The following is a 19248-nucleotide window of genomic DNA, read 5'->3' as shown; positions in this document are numbered from 1 at the left end:
ACTCTTTAAACACACTTCTTCTCCCTGGCCTTTTAGTCAGAGCGGAGCACGACTCCTTACTTTTCCCTGTGTTTTTTATATATCTGTTGTAATTTATTGTCTTTTATTGTGATTATAGTCATGTGTTTTTTATGTGATTGTAGTATTTATTACATGTACAGCACTTTGGCCCGACCAAAAATCGCTTTTAAACGTGCTTTATAAATAAACTTTGATTTGATTTGATTTGATTCATTGTAACAGTTGCGGGTACGTTGTGTATATGCGTGGGGATTGTTGCAGTAGAAAACTCCACTGTAGCGACCTGTACCTTAATGGGAAACCCTAAATATTTGAGCACCCTCTATGAAACGTCAAGCTACCCCACAGCACCCCCAAAATAAATCTCTGGTGCCGCCACTGAGCCTGACTTGTGTTGGGGGGGCCCGACTTTTTTTTAGTGCTTCAAAGTGTATTTTAGCATAGGAGTGCTTTTGTTTTGGAATCACTTATGCAAGTTTCGCCCGCCCCTCGCTCCACTGACCATTAGACCATTTAGCAAGGTAAAAAGCAAAAACGCCTCTGATACCTCATTCACACCAATGGTGTTTCAGGGCCGGTTCGGAGCTGGAGCTTGAAAAGCACGGGGTTTTCCTGTTCACACCGCAGCGGAGCAGCCTCTTAGCTCCGGAATCCGGTTCGTTTCAAGCACCAAAAAATTGTCCGGCCAGAGCAAAAGCACCGCATACGTCACACTTACGTCGGGGGCAGGGGCGGGATCAACTCCTGAACAACAACAAAAAGCCGGCGTTTTATCCAGTTTGTACACAACGATGGAGAAACTTAACAAGCAGCAGTGGTCCACTGAAGAGACCAGCTACTTACTGGGAATATGGTCTTCTGAAGAGGTACAGAGGAAGCTGGAGCACAATCGGCCATTGTTGTTGTTGTTGTTGTCGGTGGCAGTTGTGAGGGGTTTCCGCGCGGTTTGGCTTTATGAAGCAGGCAAGCAAACGGTTACGTCACGACGCAAATGATGACGCAATGACGCAGCACCAGTCGGACTCTGGGCGGTGTGAAAAGAGCCGGAGCTAAACCGAAGAACCGGTTCTGAACCTGAAAAGCTCTAGCACGGAGCTTGAACCGGAGTTGCGTTGGTGTGAATGAGGTATCGGAGGCTCTTCCGTTTACTTGTTTAATAAAGAAAAACAAATGGTCCGTAGATACACGGATTAACAATGCTGAAGTTTTGCTTTTTTGTCAATATATTTTCTAATAGTGAGTCTAAAATAAAAGTGTCTTTAAACTGCAAAACTCTACTGCCAGGACTCAACCTTTATAATAAATGACTGTTTTCAAAATAAACAGAAAAATAAAACAAAAACCATAACATTAAATATACAATATAGAACTGCTTTGTTGAAGTCTCCATCCAAAAAAATGACAGATCATTGTGTCCAAAGGGAAAACATAATCTGAGCAGGAGGGTAATATTGGACAGGGCAAAACAAGGCAAGCCAGGGTCTTACAGTAAAACAGCAATAGGCCGTTCTATACAGCCTGTGAAAAATTTAAACCATAATTCAATACTTTCAGACTTTACAGTTATTCAGATATAAGAGCAAAAAGAGAGTTGATCTTGAGCTTGTGATGAGAGCCCAGCCCGGTTCTTCATCTGTAAAAACAAGACCAAAATCAGCCTAATTTCTATCAATACTTTCTATCAATATTCAAATGGCTTTACAAGTAATCATACCTTTTAAAAAGGCATTGAATAAAAAATGTAATACTAATGACTGTCTGGTTCCAAATGAAGAGTTTAGACTAGACTGTGTGTACAGGTGGACGAGGGGAAGAATGACTGCTAATGTAACTACTTTAAAATAGTGAATGATAAACAAGACTTACGTTAACAGCAGCTCCCATGAGCCCCTGCACCACTGTTTCACCAGTCGCCTGCACCTAAAGAATACAGAGGAACACACAACCATTTATTTTGAAATTGGGTAAAATTACATTTAAACACAGGTTAGACTCCCTGTTTCTCTTGCTTCATTTTGAACTCATTGTCCTGAATTTGTATGAACAGGGTATATGCAGGAATCCTGAAGTCAAATGTAATACCTTTTAAGACCTTTTTTAAGACCCTTTCCATACGTTTTAAGAACTCATCGCAACTTCAAGTTCTAACCGGTTACATTGGCAACACACTTTACCTCACATTTACTATATTGATTGTAAGATAGCACAACTAAACAGAGTGCAGACAGACTACTGAAGCCTCCTTTCCACATTAACTTCAACCTCTCTGTGAAGGTCAGGTTTAATGCATTATGCTGCTTTGTTGCTTCTGTAGACTGTGCTCTTTCATTCCAGTAAAACTCCTCAGAAACCAGTATTTGACAAATAAACAAAACAATTGACAAAACTTTGAACTATGAAATATATTAAACTTTGGTGAGCTTCAGCAGGGTAATGCCATAGGAGCTCCCTCACAAATACCCAGGGGTTAAATTGGGCTGGGGCTGTCCTGAGCATAGGACGATGTTCTGACGTCATCACCCTCACACATTTGTCATATGTTTACAAAAAACGATATATATGTTAAGACTTTTCTCGTTCTTAATATAGACTATATTTAGGGTCGATATGTGTTGACTTTACTTTAAAATAGCAGATCTCTGTGACCGGATATAGTTTGGCTTAGTGAACATGTGTCTCTTCCTTAGAGGAGCAGCATCACCCGGACTCCGCAGCTCCTCCGAGGCTCCTCCGTGCAGAGAGCCTGCACTGCAGCGGTGTGTGTCAGCGACGTACAGTCAGGGGAGGCACGGATTGGCCATCGGGAGAGTCGGGACTTAAACGCCGCGGCTTTCTGGCTAGCACTTAGCATGTGGGACCGGACAGCTTTGATCCCCATCGACAGACTCTCTCCCCTCCCCTCCTCCCCACAGAGCGGAGCAAGGCAACGAAACTTAAATTAAGAAGCAGCATTTTACGGCGCGCTATGCATGGGGCCGCCTTGAGGGGGTTTCCGACATGTCGTTTCAGTAAATTAAAGGGTGTTTCATGTTGTTGTTGCTGTGGACCTTCTTAATACCTTAGAAAATGCCGTTTAATACTTTTTAATAGCCTTAATTTTCGCTAAATTGATTTATCAACTTTTAATACTTTTTAAGACCCCGCGGACACCCTGATGAATCAAATCATTTTTATCTTTCAGTTTTCTTTGGCAGAATTAAGACCAATATGACATTTTCAATTAGTAAAGAAATCATGCCGGTGAACATGTCAGTGAATATTTCAACTAATCTGACAAATAGGGCAAACCCAGGTCAAATGTCATTTGTAGGAAAATTAATATAAACAATGACATCCTCAAGGTACGCACAAAACGCTGTATGTGAACAGCAAATAGTGCCGTTCCCACAGTCTCGTTGCACCGACAAGAGCAGCTAGTGATGACTCATCTAATCTTATCATTCATACATTTCAAATTGTGCTTAGGGGAATTATTTTCACCAGATATTATGACCAGAGAGATTTAAATTTGCCGTATTATGAGAGATTGTTTTTGTCAACACACACAGAGCTGGGTATTCCTACTTAAAGTATCAAAAGGAGTCTTAAACAGCTCCTCTCAATAACCCTTCTGTAGCTCTTCAGTGTTATATAGGCTCTCTACCTGTTTGGCGGTGGTTGCCATGTTGACCACATCCTGAATGCGGTTGTCAAGGAAGTCCCAGGTGTCCTAGAAGTCAGGAGAGGAGTCCTGCAGCATCACCAGCTCGGTGGTGTTGTAGATGCCCGTCAGTGCCGCACGTTTGGTGTACCAGTTCATCTGCAGGAGGGAGGGGGGAGGGGGGAGAGAGGGGGAGAAGGAAAGAGGTTAAAAGACAGAGCGTTGGATGTCAAAGAAATCAACAGAAGAAGACAGACAGGAAGTAAACACTAACAGGAACACAGTAGGGGCTCTGGCATTGTTTAAGGCCTTTTTACAAACAGGACAACTGATAATATTCAGTCTGTCCATCAAACGTCAACAGGTCCATTTGCTGAGTTGAGAGAGTATTGTTTATCACCTACTTAATTTCAAATCATCACTTTTATCGCTCTGGTTTATACAGCCTAATTTAAGCGGAGTATTGATTCAATGTTTGTATCTGCCAGATAATCAGTACCAAGTCATATCTGTGACATTAATGTAAACTGACGGGCCGTTAAGGTCGGCTGATCAGCTGCTGCTGATAGTGCCTAAGACTAGGCTCAAAACCCGAGGGCACCGAGCATTCGCAGTAGCGGGCCCCAGGCTCTGGAACATTTCCCTCTCTAACCTAGGGCTGTGCGATTTTGGCAAAAATCATAATCACGATTATTTGGGTCAATAATTGATATCACGATTATTTTGAGGATTATTCATTGACCATTTATTGAACTTTAAAACAAATAATATTTTACCAATAAACAAGATCTACAAATATATTGGAGCGCACTTCCAAAACCATACTAAACATATATTAATATGATAAATAAAAATAAATTAGACCAAAATAAATTAAATCAAATATGTTGCAGTGCACTGTCACAACCTACAAAATTAATAGAATCAAACCCATTTTTTGTTACATTTTATTAGAGTATAAAAAGAAATGCCTTTAAAATAGGATGCAAGCAACACTAGTTTCTTAACCTGAATTGATAATAGACTATAATCAATTTAAACAGAACAGATCTTAATGTTTGCATTCTTATACCATTGTGTACAATAAATATAATGAATAAGTTCAAACAAACAAAAACTTACAGCTGATTAATAACGGTATCTAACTTGAGTTTTTATTATATCAAAAACCTGTTGAAATGCTACTGTTATTTTTACTGTCCCCAAAAAGCGCGTTGACAGCCTCCAGGAATGCTTCTTTCACAACTTCCCCGTTTTTGAAAGACTTCATGTCCATAGCCGTGGGAACATGTTTCAAATGGGGGGTGCTGTGGGGATGACACCAGGGCTGGTTCTGACCAATGTGCTGCCCTATAAGGCAATATTTTAGCTGGCAATGAAAAACCTCTACAAAAGACCACTACACTGCAAAAAGAGAAATATATTGACATGTTGGACAGCTTATATAACAAGGCTTCAAATTTATTATATATTATAACATGTTTTAATTGGAGGGGTGGACTTCACATCCTCTAGGGGGGTCCGGGGGTACCCCCCCGGGAAGATTTTTAAAACATTTTAAAGTAAAATGCTTCAATTTGGTGCACTTTGAGCGCCCAATTAGAGACTGATCTAGGGGGTACAACTCTAAACACCCATATGAAAAAGATCGGTTTGCATTTTATCAATCAAATAAGCAGGTATGTGAACATTTCCAATAACCTACCATAGCCAATAACAAATACATGTAACTTATTTTATTTGTGTTGTTCATTCATATCTTATTTTACAAGTTAACATTTATTTATTTATTTATATTTTAAAATCTCTCCAGTTTTAAACGATATTTTTGGTTTACTGTCCTATAGTATACATTGGAATGATTTCAAATCTGTTTTTATTTATCCTAATAATTATAAAGGTGTGCCTTGGAAATATTTGTTAACATAAATTGTGATCAAAACGTTTGAGACCCACTGAGATAACTTCGACTAAAGTGAACTATCTAAGCCCTCAGAGTCCTTTACCTCACTGAGCCTCTCAGTCTGACAGGAGAGGACCCTCCCTCCACATTATTGTAGAAACAGCTTCTTATATCCGTTAGCGCAGCAGAAGCTAACAACAATCCCCGCCGGTACCGCGGTATCCCCTCTCTCTATCTCTCTCACTTTGGCTGTGAGCTGCGGGCGCCTGCTAAGCCAACATCCCCCACTTCATCACTCACAGCGCCCATCGTACAGGGCAAATGGAAAATGTAACCGGAGAAAAGGGTGTTATCTTTACTTAATTATGAATGTTGTTACATCAAGGCTGAAAATTCGTTTTTTTTTTATTATATCTCGTGGAAGTGCAGATCCCCTGTCCTCCACCAGGGGGTGCTGCAGCACCCTCAGCACCCCTACTTCCCACGGCCCTGTGTGTTTCGCAAAAACGTGACTGACACGATACACAAGTTATTGAGCCGTTTCCGCTCTACATCCTGAACTCCTCCCTTCGATGCAATGCACTTCCGTTTTGGCGGACTGGGTTTGTTTTGCTAGCTAGCTCCGTTGTGCCGACAAAGCACTGATATCGCAGAGACAAAGAGGATATAACAATTACAACATGAAGAAAAGTGGTTCGGGAACTACGTGTGCGGTAGTTGGTTGCAATCACTCGAGAAAGCACCTGAACGAGTGGTTAGATAGAGAGTGCTACGACCACAAACCAGCACCCAGCACCCAGCCATGTTGTTCATTAAATACAGATAAACACAACAAATACTGCATGCATTGTATTTTTTAATATTATATATGAATATTTTCATAGTGATGTAATTGTGTGGGCTGCTTTTATATTTTAATTTGTAATACCTGTTAGGATTAAACATGTGATCTTTCTTGTTGAAGCCATTTCTTTAGTTTCCTCTCAACAATTAATTCATTCAGTGTTATTTATGTACAGTATGAGCTTAATATGAATGATGAACTGTGTTAAAAGAAATTGTAGCACTCTAAGGAACATATGAAATGCAATAATGCAATAACAGTGCAATAATGAAATTAAATTACATCAAACTTTATTTTCACTCAAACAGTACAGGCACATATGATATATTGCACAGCATAAAGAGATCATGTAAATTGTGCATTATGTAAACAACAGACAACTGTTGGCTCCTGTGGGCATGACCTAAATAAGGCAGTTTATTTTGGTTTTATGCTGGGCCACGTCGTCATGTTATCCTCCCAGTTTTGCACTGAATTCGGGTGGGGGAGAGTAACGCCATCTCCAGTCAAAGAAGTAGAATCGTGTTCCCAAGCTAGCATCACTGTTAGCATCGAAATCGCTGTGTTTACACCAGTGCCCGTCTGACTGTTTACATCGGTTTACACCGACAGACGCTGTGCAAAAGACTTCCGGCGGAAATGAAGTGCATTTGTGTAGTGTCATGGCGCTACCCGTGTTTTGGCGCGTAAACTTGTCTATAAGATGCTATGGTAGCAGCCTTGCTCTTGTTGTTGGGCCTGGTGAAAATGGACTGCTGTGCATTTAGCTGTCCTTTCAGGTCGCTCCCCTTTTGGGAGCGTAGGGCAGAATTAGGAGGGAATTCCGTCTCGTAGCGTTTTTTGCACCGTTTTGAAATGCCGCTCCTAAATTACCCTTCTTCGATAAAGCCACACTCGCATTGCAGATGAGACAGATGGACTTTGAAATTGGAATAGATACAAGACTAATCATCCTCCCACTCGGAGTGAAAATTATATATTTTGGGCTTTTTTGCTTCTGCCATAATTGCGGTCTTGTGTGTGTGCGGACTGTCACTCCTGTTGACACGGACAACGTCAGCGAACTAGAGAATGCAATTCCTGAAGAAATTGCTTGTGGGAATGCTTTATGCTGAAAAGCTGATGCTAAACTGCTATGCTGAAATGTAATGTGTAAGAAGAAAGTGAAGACTTGAGATTGAAATGATACATGAACACTGGGGGCTTGAATGTGTGATGAGAGAAGAAAAGAAAGTAAAAAGGCTTGGAAAAGCAGCAGAATATTTGAACTGCAAACTTCTGAACTAACTTGATGGCGAATGATCTGTCGCCATGGCAACGGCATTTGATGACACCCCATAATACACTTAGATGCGTTGATGGCTGCATCGTTACCAAATCTGAGAAGTTTTGGGGCGTTTGGAGCAGTTTCACTGAAGTTATGAGAAAACCGTGTTTCAAGGCGAGCATTGTGTTTCCATGGCATTTGAAGAAATCTCAAAACTGTCCCGTAGATGTCTTCACGGCTGGACTGTTTGCACACTGCTATCAGAAGTCTGCTGCTCTGAGCATGTCAGTTGGAGTGATGACATCATCGTGTTCCATTGCACAGGTGTTTATAGTTGAGCTAACGAGGTGCCCAGACTTCAAAGGCTTCACTGTTCTGAATGAGAGATGAACCTCTTACATGTGAACGTTTTGTGGAAGAACCGTCACAGATATCTGTGAAATTTCAAAACGTGAAGCATGTCAAGGAAGTTGAGTATCTGAAGTGTAATTTTTGTGTAGTTTCGGGTTGATAATGTGGCCTTTTTGGCAGTTTAACTAAAGGTGTGCCACGGCTGCTGCCGTGAGGAAATATCTGCCTGAAATTACAATGTGGTTTAATGGAGGAATGTTGAACGTTTTTGTCACTTCATGACCTCAAAAAGCATTTTGTCCAATTATTTTTGCTTAATTATTTGTAATTTTTCAAGCTACGACATGTTTTCCTACATTTGTCATGATAAATTATGTCTCAGGAATGTAGGGTTTGGGAATTATGGCAGTTTTAAAAATATATATGAAGGCAGATTTCAAGATTTTATACCTTCTAGCTGTGACATCACACACTCTAGTTAATGTTAAAATGTGAAGAAAACCTCTAAAACAAGGTCTGAACAATGTTTAATATCTCTAAAAGTAAGAATCAGATTTGGAAGTTGTTTTAGACGAATAATGTCAGAAAGATGTGTAATATTTTAAAGTTGGAATGAGGTTTCTGAGTGAAAGTATGAATGAACAGTTAGCAGTTGAAGTCGCATGAAGATTTGTTGAAGTCTGAAGATTTCCTCCATTGACTTCAATGTTAAAAATGTGATGTATTATGGGATGTATCTCTGGAATTATGAAAGTTATGAATGAGAAAAGTAATAGCAATCGATTCCCGACCGAGCTGAACATTTTGATGTTTGAACGGAGTTTCTGCGATGTTCAATGCGGGAGGAGAAGAGGGCCAAAATAACCCGGCGGAATAATAATAACAATTTTGTGCGTAGAAGAACAGTTAGTTGGAATGCTGTTAACAGCGGCCGGGGAGTGTTACGATTCGTAGACACAGCGTACCTCCCTATCACTCATCAATTTCCAACTAAGGCTCCAGTGGGGACCTTGTTCCCTGAGTGTGCCTCTCCACCTATGTTTCTTACTCTCTTACTTGCTACCCTTTGCCCTCAACCTATTCTAAGGGAGTGTTTGTTCTTCCGTCTGTCTGTCTGTGTCTGTGTATTTTCTTGTTCCGATTAACCCAGCCACATGTTTTCTTGTTTTTTGTCTATATCTACGCCGGGATCCGGAGACGAGGCTGATCTTCTTGCTGTGGTCCTGTGTCCTGGATCCTCTATCCTGAGTTCTGGATTAAGTCGTGGACTTCGGTTCCTGGCTGAACCTGTTTCTGCGGTCCTGCCTGGGTCTCGTCATGCTGCCTCCCTGAAGGCTCCCACAGGATTGTAGTACTTATTACAGACACATGCTTTTCCAAACATTTGGTCTACCTACGCTGTAAAATGTATTATCTCTTCGATTTACACACGGCATCTATTGCACGTCTGTCCGTCCTGGGAGAGGGATCCCTCCTCTGTTGCTCTCCCTGAGGTTTCTCCAATTTTTTCCCTTTAAACTGTGTGTTTTCTCCGGAGGTTTTTCCTTGTACGATAGAGGGTGTCGTTTTTTCTCATACTGATATTCTGAACAATCTGTGCTGTTGTATTAGCTGTAAAGCAGTGGCGGCTGGTGGAAATTATTTTAGGTGGGGCTATTGTAATGTTGAATAAACCACACGGGGAACATTTTGAGAAATTACCCCTTAAATTAAATTGGCTACACTATTTCATCGTTGCTGTTGTATGATTGGTGTTTAGCTACGGTATTTAGCGTCTCCAGCACCTCCGCTTTTAGGGTTAACATGGACCCAAACGTCGCCCGGAGGTCCCCCGGTGTTTTTGCGGGAATTGCTGCACTAGCTAACGCTCCACTAGCTAACGCTGCACTAGCAAAACAAACGCTTATTTATTTTTCAAATGGTGCGGCGGGCTTCAAACACGTTCCTCCACTGGTTTCAACCAAGCAATAAATTAGATGTTTTCCAACCAAATACGGTTGAACTGACACTTCCCCATATTAATTTGTAAGTAGATTCGAAGATACATGAGTTTCTGACTGCCGTAAGCTGAAGCTTGGTTGCTAGGTTACTAGCTGGGTGCTCTCCAATAAGGGGCCGGGGGAAACAAAGTTAGTGATTACTGGTTCCATGTTGATTTAATTCAATACAAATTGTTGGGGGGAACTAAAAGGCTATTACCGTACTGGTTACTTTGCAGCCCGGACATTTCCCCCAAAACACATTTAGACGCTATCGCAACACAGAAGTACCTTTCAAATCCGATCATTTTTAAGACCTTCTAAAATCATATTCAAGACCTTTCTTATTTTTTTGGTCATATTTAAGACCTTTTTAAGGCCTTACATTCAGATTATCAAATGTAAGACTTTTTAAGACCCCGCGGGAACCCTGAGGAGACTAAATACGAACATTATATGCAGACACAGACGTGGTTCAGAAACACAGAAATATTAGAAAACAGACCATTAAGGCAACACATCTAGTTTGATGGATGCTGTCAAAACTCAACTACAATAGTGTGTGTGTGTGTGTGTGTGTGTGTGTGTGTGTGTGTGTGTGTGTGTGTGTGTGTGTGTGTGTGTGTGTGTGTGTGTGTGTGTGTGTGTGTGTGTGTGTGTGTGTGAAGAGCAAGCATGGGAAACAAAAGACAGTGTTTACCTCTTTGCATCCAGCTAGTCACACACAGTTACAATCACACTCCCTGTAATTTACATAATTAATAGATAGTTTAGCTTCTCACCATCATTTGCTGTGGCCCACTGATGTTAACGATCGTAACTGAAAGGCTGCCTGTCAAACGTAAACATTCAGCCACGTGACTCGCAAACTCTCGCGAGAGTTTTACACAAGACGGATCCTTTCTAGCCATAACCCTACACCGGGCGCTGACATTGGCGCCCGGTGATCATCAGATTTGACGACGCTGATTGGCTGAAATTATGTTTCGGAGCCATAGCTTACAGATAGCAACAGTAAGCTGCTAGTGGCTGCTGCAGCACTGGTTGAGGGCTCCTCTTTTAGCGCCCAGACGAGAGAGGGTAATGATACACGGGCAAGGCCAGGCAGGAAACATGTGACTTATCAGTAACTTTAGACATCGTAACACCATTTTAAACTAGATTTTATTGTAGATTATACATTTTACTGATGCCAATTATATAATATTTACCTTGTTCATTAAAAATTCAAATTAAAAAAATATATTTAAAAAAATATATATTTAAAAAAATAATAATAATAATTTAATTTTTTTAATTTTAATTTGTAATGTGGGAAGAGGTGGGGCGGCGCCCCTAGCGCCCCTATGGGCCGGCCGCCACTGCAAAGTGTCTCTACTGTAGGCTATTTTTATTATATGTACAGCACTTTGGCTCGACCAAAAATCGGGGGGGGTCTGGGGGGGTCCGAAAACCCTAGGGTTAAACCCTAACCCTAACCCTAACATGTCACCCATCTCCTTCGCATAGAGTTGATCAGGTTGTTGATTGTGGCCTGTGGAATGTTGGTCCGCTCCTCTTCAATGGCTGTGCGAAGTTGCTGGATATTGGCAGGAACTGGAACACGCTGTCATATACGCCGATCCAGAGCATCCCAAACATGCTCAATGGGTGACATGTTAGGGTTAGGGTTTAACCCTTGGGTTTTCGGACCCCCCCAATAAAGCAAAACTGTACGTTTCAGAGTGGCCTTTTATTGTGGCCAGCCTAAGGCACACCTGTGCAATAATCATGCTGTCAAATCAGCATCTTGATATGCCACACCTGTGAGGTGGGATGGATCATCTCGGCAAAGGAGAAGTGCTCACTATCACAGATTTTTCAGATTTGTGAACAATATTTGACAGAAATGGTTATTTTGTGTATAAAGAAAATGTTTTAGATCTTTGAGTTCATCTCATGAAAAATGGGAGCAAAAACAAAAGTGTTGCATTTATATTTTTGTTCAGTGTATATATATATATAAATATGCCTATGAAATCAATTCTGAAATAAATAAATGAGGCAATAAATATGTAAACATGTACATTTAAACAACCATTTATTTATTTCAGCTGACTTTTATTTCATAATGACACATTTATTTATTTATTTCAAGAGACTTTTATTTCATAATGACATATTTATTTATTTCAAGAGACTTCTATTTCATAATGACACATTTATTTATTTCAAGAGAATCGTATTTCATAATGACATTTATTTATTTCAGATGACTTGTATTTCATAATAACGCATTTATTTATTTCAGGTGACTTGTATTTCATGATGAGACATTTCATGATGAGACATTTCCATTCCTTATATGCAAATGAACGAGGCGTGGTTAGCTCACAGATCCAGAGACTCAGACCAAAGCAACAGCACCACAACACTGACTCAATAGCTTTTGTTTCACACTCCAGTACTCTTAAGTGGTTTGCAAACTGCCAATAAACCAAACCGGTTCAAGAACCATTCTTGTGCTTTTCTGGTGCTTAACTGGTTCTTCTCTGGTCTTATCTGGTCCGCCCAATGCTGCTCTTCTGAGAGCAACCGCTCTGACAGCTCTCTCTAGTCTCTACTGGGAAACAGCTAAAAGTCCTTCTGGCAACGCAACGTAAGCAACGCTACACGATTACACCCAGTCTGAGAGTAAAATATTTCTCGAAGGTTCGTTTTGCTTTCTTACAACGTTAAGTTAATGTTAACGTAACCTTAAGTTTGCTAGGAGGCTATTGTTACGAGCTAGCTGTCTTAGCTAACAACAGTTAGCAGCTAACGTTTTATGCAGTTTGTGTTGCCCCTGAAAAACGTGATGTAGTTATTAAGGGTATGTTAAATTAACGTTATTTTACAAGTTGAGAGAGTTAAGTTGTGTTTAAAATCGTCAATGTAATGCACGTTAGAGGTTTTTAGTTGGACATGAAGTTATCTAACGTTAGCTAACTCTACCAGGTTAGCATGTTAAGCTGTACTTTCTGTGGCAGCTAGCTTAATACAAAGAGGGGTTTTGTGCTTCATTGCAAACTTTTCTTTGTTAATCTACCTGAGACTGTAGGGACAGTTTGTTTCTACTCAACTATACAGACCATTGTTGAGGAGTTGCAAAACATACAGTACATGAGTTGGGTCCAACATATACCTTGAGTAATGTTACTTTGCTGCTAAAAATGAAACATCATTATCAGATGAGGACATCACCAAAGTGTGTGAGTCTGTAAGGGATTTGATCTGCTCTCTGCATGTCGTACACACTGCTCTGGTATTACTTATCTTGTAAAATGTAAGTCTCGCTCTTGTCATCGTTCAGGCTTTGCATTTGAAGTCCTATGCTATGACTGGTTGCGGACTTGAAGGGAATCCTGACATCCAGGAAAAAGGTGAGATTTTCTAATACATTTGAATGCCAAAAGCAAGTTATTGTTTTTAACTTTTTAAATATGATTGTTTTGGGGCATTTCTGTTTTATTGGACAGAGGCAGTAGAGATCTACTGGAAACAGTGGAGAGGGAAGAGATGATATGCAGCAAAAGGCCGAGCCGGATGGTTACTGCTCCGTGCGGAACGTGTTCTATCAGGTAAAGCACTTTGGTACCCAGTTATTTATGGTATTGAGTTTGAATTTAGCATTTGGAATGTCATTTCCAACAGTGCATTATAAAGACTGAAAGATGTAAATTGATGATGATTTGGCCTTTTACTTAAAAGGATGTTTGTCCTCCTGTGTTGTCTTATTTCCTTATCTTTCTTTCAGGTGTAACATCTACCAATGGTTGTACATGACAGAGACCTCCTCCACCTCTTTGCTGTCTTGCTAGTCAATCCTTCTGATCAGGTCATTTCCTAAATAGTGGTAAGTTTTACAGTTCAGTGTACGTTAATTTAGCAACTTAATGCTTTACCGCTGTTGAATAAACCCTATATTGCTAGTCATTTTATTAAAACTACGATTTGTAAACTTTTTGATTCCAAATACAATAATCTTTTTGTTTTAATTGTAAAACATATCTTAACATCCATCAGCAATCAATACAACAAATCATCCAACACCAAATAGAAGAAATCAGGACCTATTTCTTTTTATACAGCAGCATGTTTTGGGACTGCTCATTGATGTCATCAAGAGCCATTGAGTCTACCTTTTGTAGTCGGCCTCTCAGAGTGTTTATAATTTCTTTGTCTCTTAACATTCCTATAATCATTCGTTTTTTTATTGTTGATATTGTTTTGTTCTTTATTTTTGTTGTGAGAATCACTTTGCAATTGTGTAAGTGCTATATAAATAGTTTTACTAATATGATTGTTATTACCATCATTACTATTATTAATAATGTCTTCTTTGTTTTCTTTATTTATCGCTGCAGAAAGGATCATGCCAGCCCACATCAAACACCTGATCAAGAGCTTGTTAACCTCACTGCTGCGGACACCTGTGTGATATTCGACTCTGACTGGAACCCTCAAAATGACCTGCAGGTACGATATATATATCTGCTCAGTCTCTCCTAAAGATAGTTCAATAGGGCTACAACAACAACAACAGTCTTTCCGTTTATTCCCTCGGTTCTTTAAGTGTATATTTCCCATTTAATGCTTAAAAACGTTGAACAGCAACTGCACATGATGCTCTTTTGACCCCCTCTTTCAATTTTTTATTTCCGGCTCAAGCTCGGTGTCATCGTTTTGGACAGTCTAAGGCGGTGGAGTTGTACCGTCTGATCACTAGAAACTATGAGAGGGAAATGCTGGATAAAGCTAGTCTGAAGCTCGGGCTGGACCATGCCGTCCTGCAGAGCATGAGTGGTAACAAAGAAGGCAACAACAACAACGTGGTGAGAAAAAGAAAATCTGTCATATTTATAGATGCCAAGTCATTTTTGGGTCAGTCGCTGTTGCAGTACGCTTAGTTTATTTTCGAAAATAGTTTTCTAAATCCACTTGTGTAAATGTCTCTCTGCATCGCCTTTAGCCGGTCCAGCAGTTCTCCAAGGAGGAGATCGAGGACCTCCTGAGGAAAGGAGCCTACGCTGCCATCATGGACGAGAACGACGAAGGCAATCGCTTCTGCAAGGAGGACCGACCAGATCCTGCAGCGAAGAGCCACCATCATCACCATCACCAGGTATGTTCTTACCAGCACTAGCCACTTTGTGAGATACCAAGTACTTGGTTATTTGAAATGTAATATTGATGATGTAATAATTAAAACTAGGGATGGGTACCGGGTCCCAGTATTAACGGGCCCCGGGGCTGAATTATTGAAGACCGTGGTACCGTTAAGGTCCACGTTATCGATCGGTACTGGAGACATTTCAAAAATAGATGTCATATGTATTATATCTACATAAACATTATATCGCAGTCTTACTGTCGCCAACTCCGTTTCTAAGATGCAATAAGACTACAAAGTGCGTCTATGATTTATTTTCGATCTTTCCAATCCAGACGAGAGATCTCTCTCCCCTGTCGGTGTGCGAGGGGGTGGGGCAGTTTACACACAGAACCTGCTACATGCATGCAACACACACACACAGGCGTGCGCACACAAGCACATGGCGGAGAGAACTAAGCGCTACGAGGGTAGTTATGTTACCCGTCTTGAGCATGGATGTATAATAAGAACTGGATACAGCGTCGGAGGAGGGGTCTCGTTCTTTCCTATGAGAGCTGCTCATTGGCGCATGAAGTCAAAATGGCCCAACTTTTGAGAGAATGAAACGTCACAGATTACCCAGCATGCCTGGCTGTCAGAGCAGAAGAACCCGTTTGTGCGCTCACAGAGCATGCGCCCCTTAAGCCCCGCCCCCCGAGCACACACTCTCGGCTCACTAGAAAGAATGGAGAGAGAGAATAAATCTAGATTCGGCTTTTAGTGCATTTTACAACTTTAAGGACTTAATGATTCTAGGGCTATACAATAGTTCATACTGGGTAGTTAATTTAGTTTCTAAAAGATTATCCACCGATTTACAGACGTCTCTTTCCCAATTGTTAGTCAAGGGGAAAAATTATTTCTGGGCCGGTCGACGTCACAGACTGATAAGGAAATTGTAGTACCGCCGTTTGGACACAACAAATATTTTCCTGAGTTCGGTGCACTTCCTGGGGACTTGGTTTTGAGGTGGAAAATGCTCGTTGCCAAAAGTGCAATAAGAATTTAGCATGTAAGGGCGGTAACACGAGCTATTTGTCTAAACATTTAGCAAAAGTGCACCACATCCAGACGGAGGAATGCACCAGGTTCGACTGTCTTTCTAATAGCTCTGTAGCCCCATCCACGAGTAACGTTTCCACGTCAGGTATATATTATGTATGCTAGCAGCAACACACAGAATTAACTCAATGATACAAACATGGGTTAATGATTAGAGGTAACTGAGTTATTTATTTTGTTAAAGTTACAGCTATTCTGTTTGCAGTTCTATCATCACATAATTTAATACGATTTATTAAAACATTGTTGTTTTTTATTTTCAGTTTGCTTCAAGCAGTGGCTGTACGACAAAGACGTGGAGGACCAAGAAATGCTGGCCAGATTGGCAAAGACTAGAAGATACATAACAGAGAAGATAATGGATATTAACAAGAAAAAGAATGTTTACAATTTCTTTGTTGCCGTTTACATTTTGAATTATATTTGTTATTTTTAAATCAAATCAATATCATCTATTTTAGATGATATATTTATTTAGATGTAGGTTTTTTTTGTAATATTATTGTATTAAGTATAATTTATTAAATAAAAATACTGTTATGAACACTATACAATGTCTTTATTTTGATAGTTACCAGAATACATTGTATATTTAATACTAACATAAGCTGGTGATAGATAAATGCTGGTCTGCTGGTATGCCAGCAGACAAATATTTATAAAGAAAGAAACAGAAGGGAGGAAATGATGATAGCTGGACTCAGAATAAATCACACAGCATTTCATGGTACGCTGCATGTCATGGGGAAAAGTAACAGTGACAAGTGTAGGAACTGTGGAACATCTATAAAGCTTAAAGAGAAAAACTAAAGGATAACGTTTTAGAGGCAGAGAGGGAATGGAGTGTGGTTGGTATTTTGGGAACAAAAGGAGAGGGAGAAAGAGCTACCAGAAAGGCACTGTTTACCTTTAGTGAAACTGGGGTAGGTAAAATTATCTAACATTAGGTCAGGAAAGATCATAGATTGTTGTTTTGTTTTATTTATTTGATCATAGATACGTCCATGAATTAAGATATGGAATGATATGATGATTCACACTCATGTACAGTAGGTGGCGGTATGCACCTTAAAGTTGTTTGCAATCCGCCAAAAAACCGAGAGAAGAAGAAGTAAACTGGTTTGCCAACGGACAATTTACACCGAAGAAGAAGAAGCGAACATTTCTGGCGGGTGAAATTTAGAGTATCAGATTACATGCTATGTCTGACTCTGAGAATTTAGTAGTTTGCCTTATAGTCCTTCTCCTCCATTTTCTTCCTATTATCGAGTAGTCAGTGTGGTGCTGTTGCTTTGGTCTGGGTCTCTGGATCTGTGAGCTAACCACGCCCCGTTCATTTGCATATAAGGAATGGAAAGGTCTCATCATGAAATACAAGTCACCTGAAATAAATAAATGTGTCATTATGAAATCAAGTCTCTTGAAATAAATAAATAAATGTGTCATAATGAAATAAAAGTCCCATGAAATAAATAAATGTGTATTTAAATGTACATGTATACATATTTATTGCCTCATTATTTCAGAATTTATTTCATAGGCATATTTATATATATATATATATATATATATGTATTTATTTAATTATTGAAGTATTTATTTATTTATTTAATTTTGGCTTAAATGGCATTCCATAGGTATGGTGGCTACGCAACTGCATGCAACAAGCACATTTTTAAGAATCTTGTTGCAGAGCTAATGTGGGCAAATGGATGACACTAGAAAATCACAAAACTAAATTGGAGGGAAGTAATAAAGCCATACTATCGTACTATGTAGCTTACCTAAGAACCTAACCTTTCTGCTGCACTGAGACAAGGTTGCTGCAACAACAATAAGAAAAAGACGCTAAGATGCACACAGTGTGATGACACCTGTAACTGTACAGCTTTTATCTGTGACATTAATTTAACGTTGGACCTCAGCATGTTGACCAGTATTTAAAGTATCCCTCAGCCCAGACCCAGTATTTCATAGATTGATTATACTGAAAAGTGATGCTGCTATTAGAGATAGTTAATGAACAGTGTTTTCAATCTGAATTTCTGTACATAACCTGGAGGGCAGCAGGTAATGTCTGCAGAATACACTTCCATTGTGATCTAGCCAGGTAAGAAGAGCCTTGGAAACTTTCAACATACCTCATTATAAACACATTAATCACGCTTTTAGGTACCACTCTGACCTCTGCTAGTAATAAGAATACAAACATGGAAGAAGAAACAGAGGTTGTAATAGTGTACCTGTGGCCAGGTTTCAATGTAAGGGATGTACATCCTGAGTCTGGTCTCCACAGCATCTCTCAGAAACTCAGCAGTCTTCTTAGGTCTGCAACACAGTTTCAAAGACAAAAGCTGAAATAAGTTTATTTAAGATTAAGATAGAGCTTTCCCTTAGGAGAAATTTGACTTGGGCATCGAGATAATACACATAAAACATTCAGGTCAATCAGTCAAAGATACAGAACAGAGATCACATATATTTACAGCTTATGAAAACATGTAGATGTACAAATGTGTGTGTTAACGTACTCGGCCTGGCCCAGCGGGACCTGGTTGTGTTGTTCAGCTAGGATATCTGTCAGCTGGGAGTTACACTGAGAGACAAAGTGCAGCACCAGGTCTCCAGCTCCGTTATAGAACATCCCAGTGGAAGCAGAGGACAGGCCCAGCATCTGGTACCAACACAACACACACATAATGCATCATACAGCAGGAAAATAACCATGTGTGTGTATAAAAACAAAAAGCAGGTCAAGAAGAGACACAACATTGACTACCAAAAGGGAGCCAATGCCAAACGTGGGCTCTGCCTGTTAGATTAGATTCTACTTTATTGTCATTGCACAGAGTACAGGTACTAGGACAACGAAATGTAGTTAGCATCTAACTAGAAGTGTTAAACAACTAGTGGAGTGTTATTTGCAGTATAATATAAATATACACATCTGACAGTATTGACACTATGAACACTACAAGGAGGTATAAACATGATAAACAGCAGTGTAG

At 40.0% G+C, this 19248-nt stretch overlaps 2 protein-coding genes across 2 annotated transcripts; one reads left to right on the top strand and one right to left on the bottom strand.

Annotated features, from left to right (window-relative positions):
• Positions 1-1294: 1294 nt before the first annotated feature.
• On the bottom strand, positions 1295-19050 carry LOC307027056 (ubiquinone biosynthesis protein COQ9, mitochondrial-like). The gene is made up of 5 exons (XM_079695244.1): positions 18772-19050; positions 18484-18568; positions 3665-3820; positions 1888-1941; positions 1295-1654 (listed from the first exon to the last, which is right to left on the bottom strand). The coding sequence occupies exons 1-3, from the start codon at positions 18936-18938 to the stop codon at positions 3731-3733; spliced, it is 342 nt and encodes a 113-aa protein (XP_079551370.1). The 5' UTR covers positions 18939-19050; the 3' UTR covers positions 1295-1654; positions 1888-1941; positions 3665-3730.
• LOC307027058 (chromodomain-helicase-DNA-binding protein 8-like) lies at positions 13388-16669 on the top strand. Its single transcript, XM_079695245.1, has 6 exons — positions 13388-13406; positions 13503-13604; positions 13781-13879; positions 14391-14858; positions 14996-15148; positions 16504-16669. Exons 4-6 carry the CDS (start codon positions 14769-14771, stop codon positions 16585-16587), a joined length of 327 nt encoding a protein of 108 aa, XP_079551371.1. The 5' UTR covers positions 13388-13406; positions 13503-13604; positions 13781-13879; positions 14391-14768; the 3' UTR covers positions 16588-16669.
• Positions 19051-19248: the final 198 nt, after the last annotated feature.

The sequence above is a fragment of the Notothenia rossii genome (assembly GCF_949606895.1).
Source record: "Notothenia rossii genome assembly, contig: scaffold_58, whole genome shotgun sequence".
Lineage (NCBI taxonomy): Eukaryota > Metazoa > Chordata > Actinopteri > Perciformes > Nototheniidae > Notothenia > Notothenia rossii.
The sequence above is the reverse complement of the archived record's forward strand: the minus strand, read 5'-3'. Positions and strand labels throughout refer to the sequence as shown.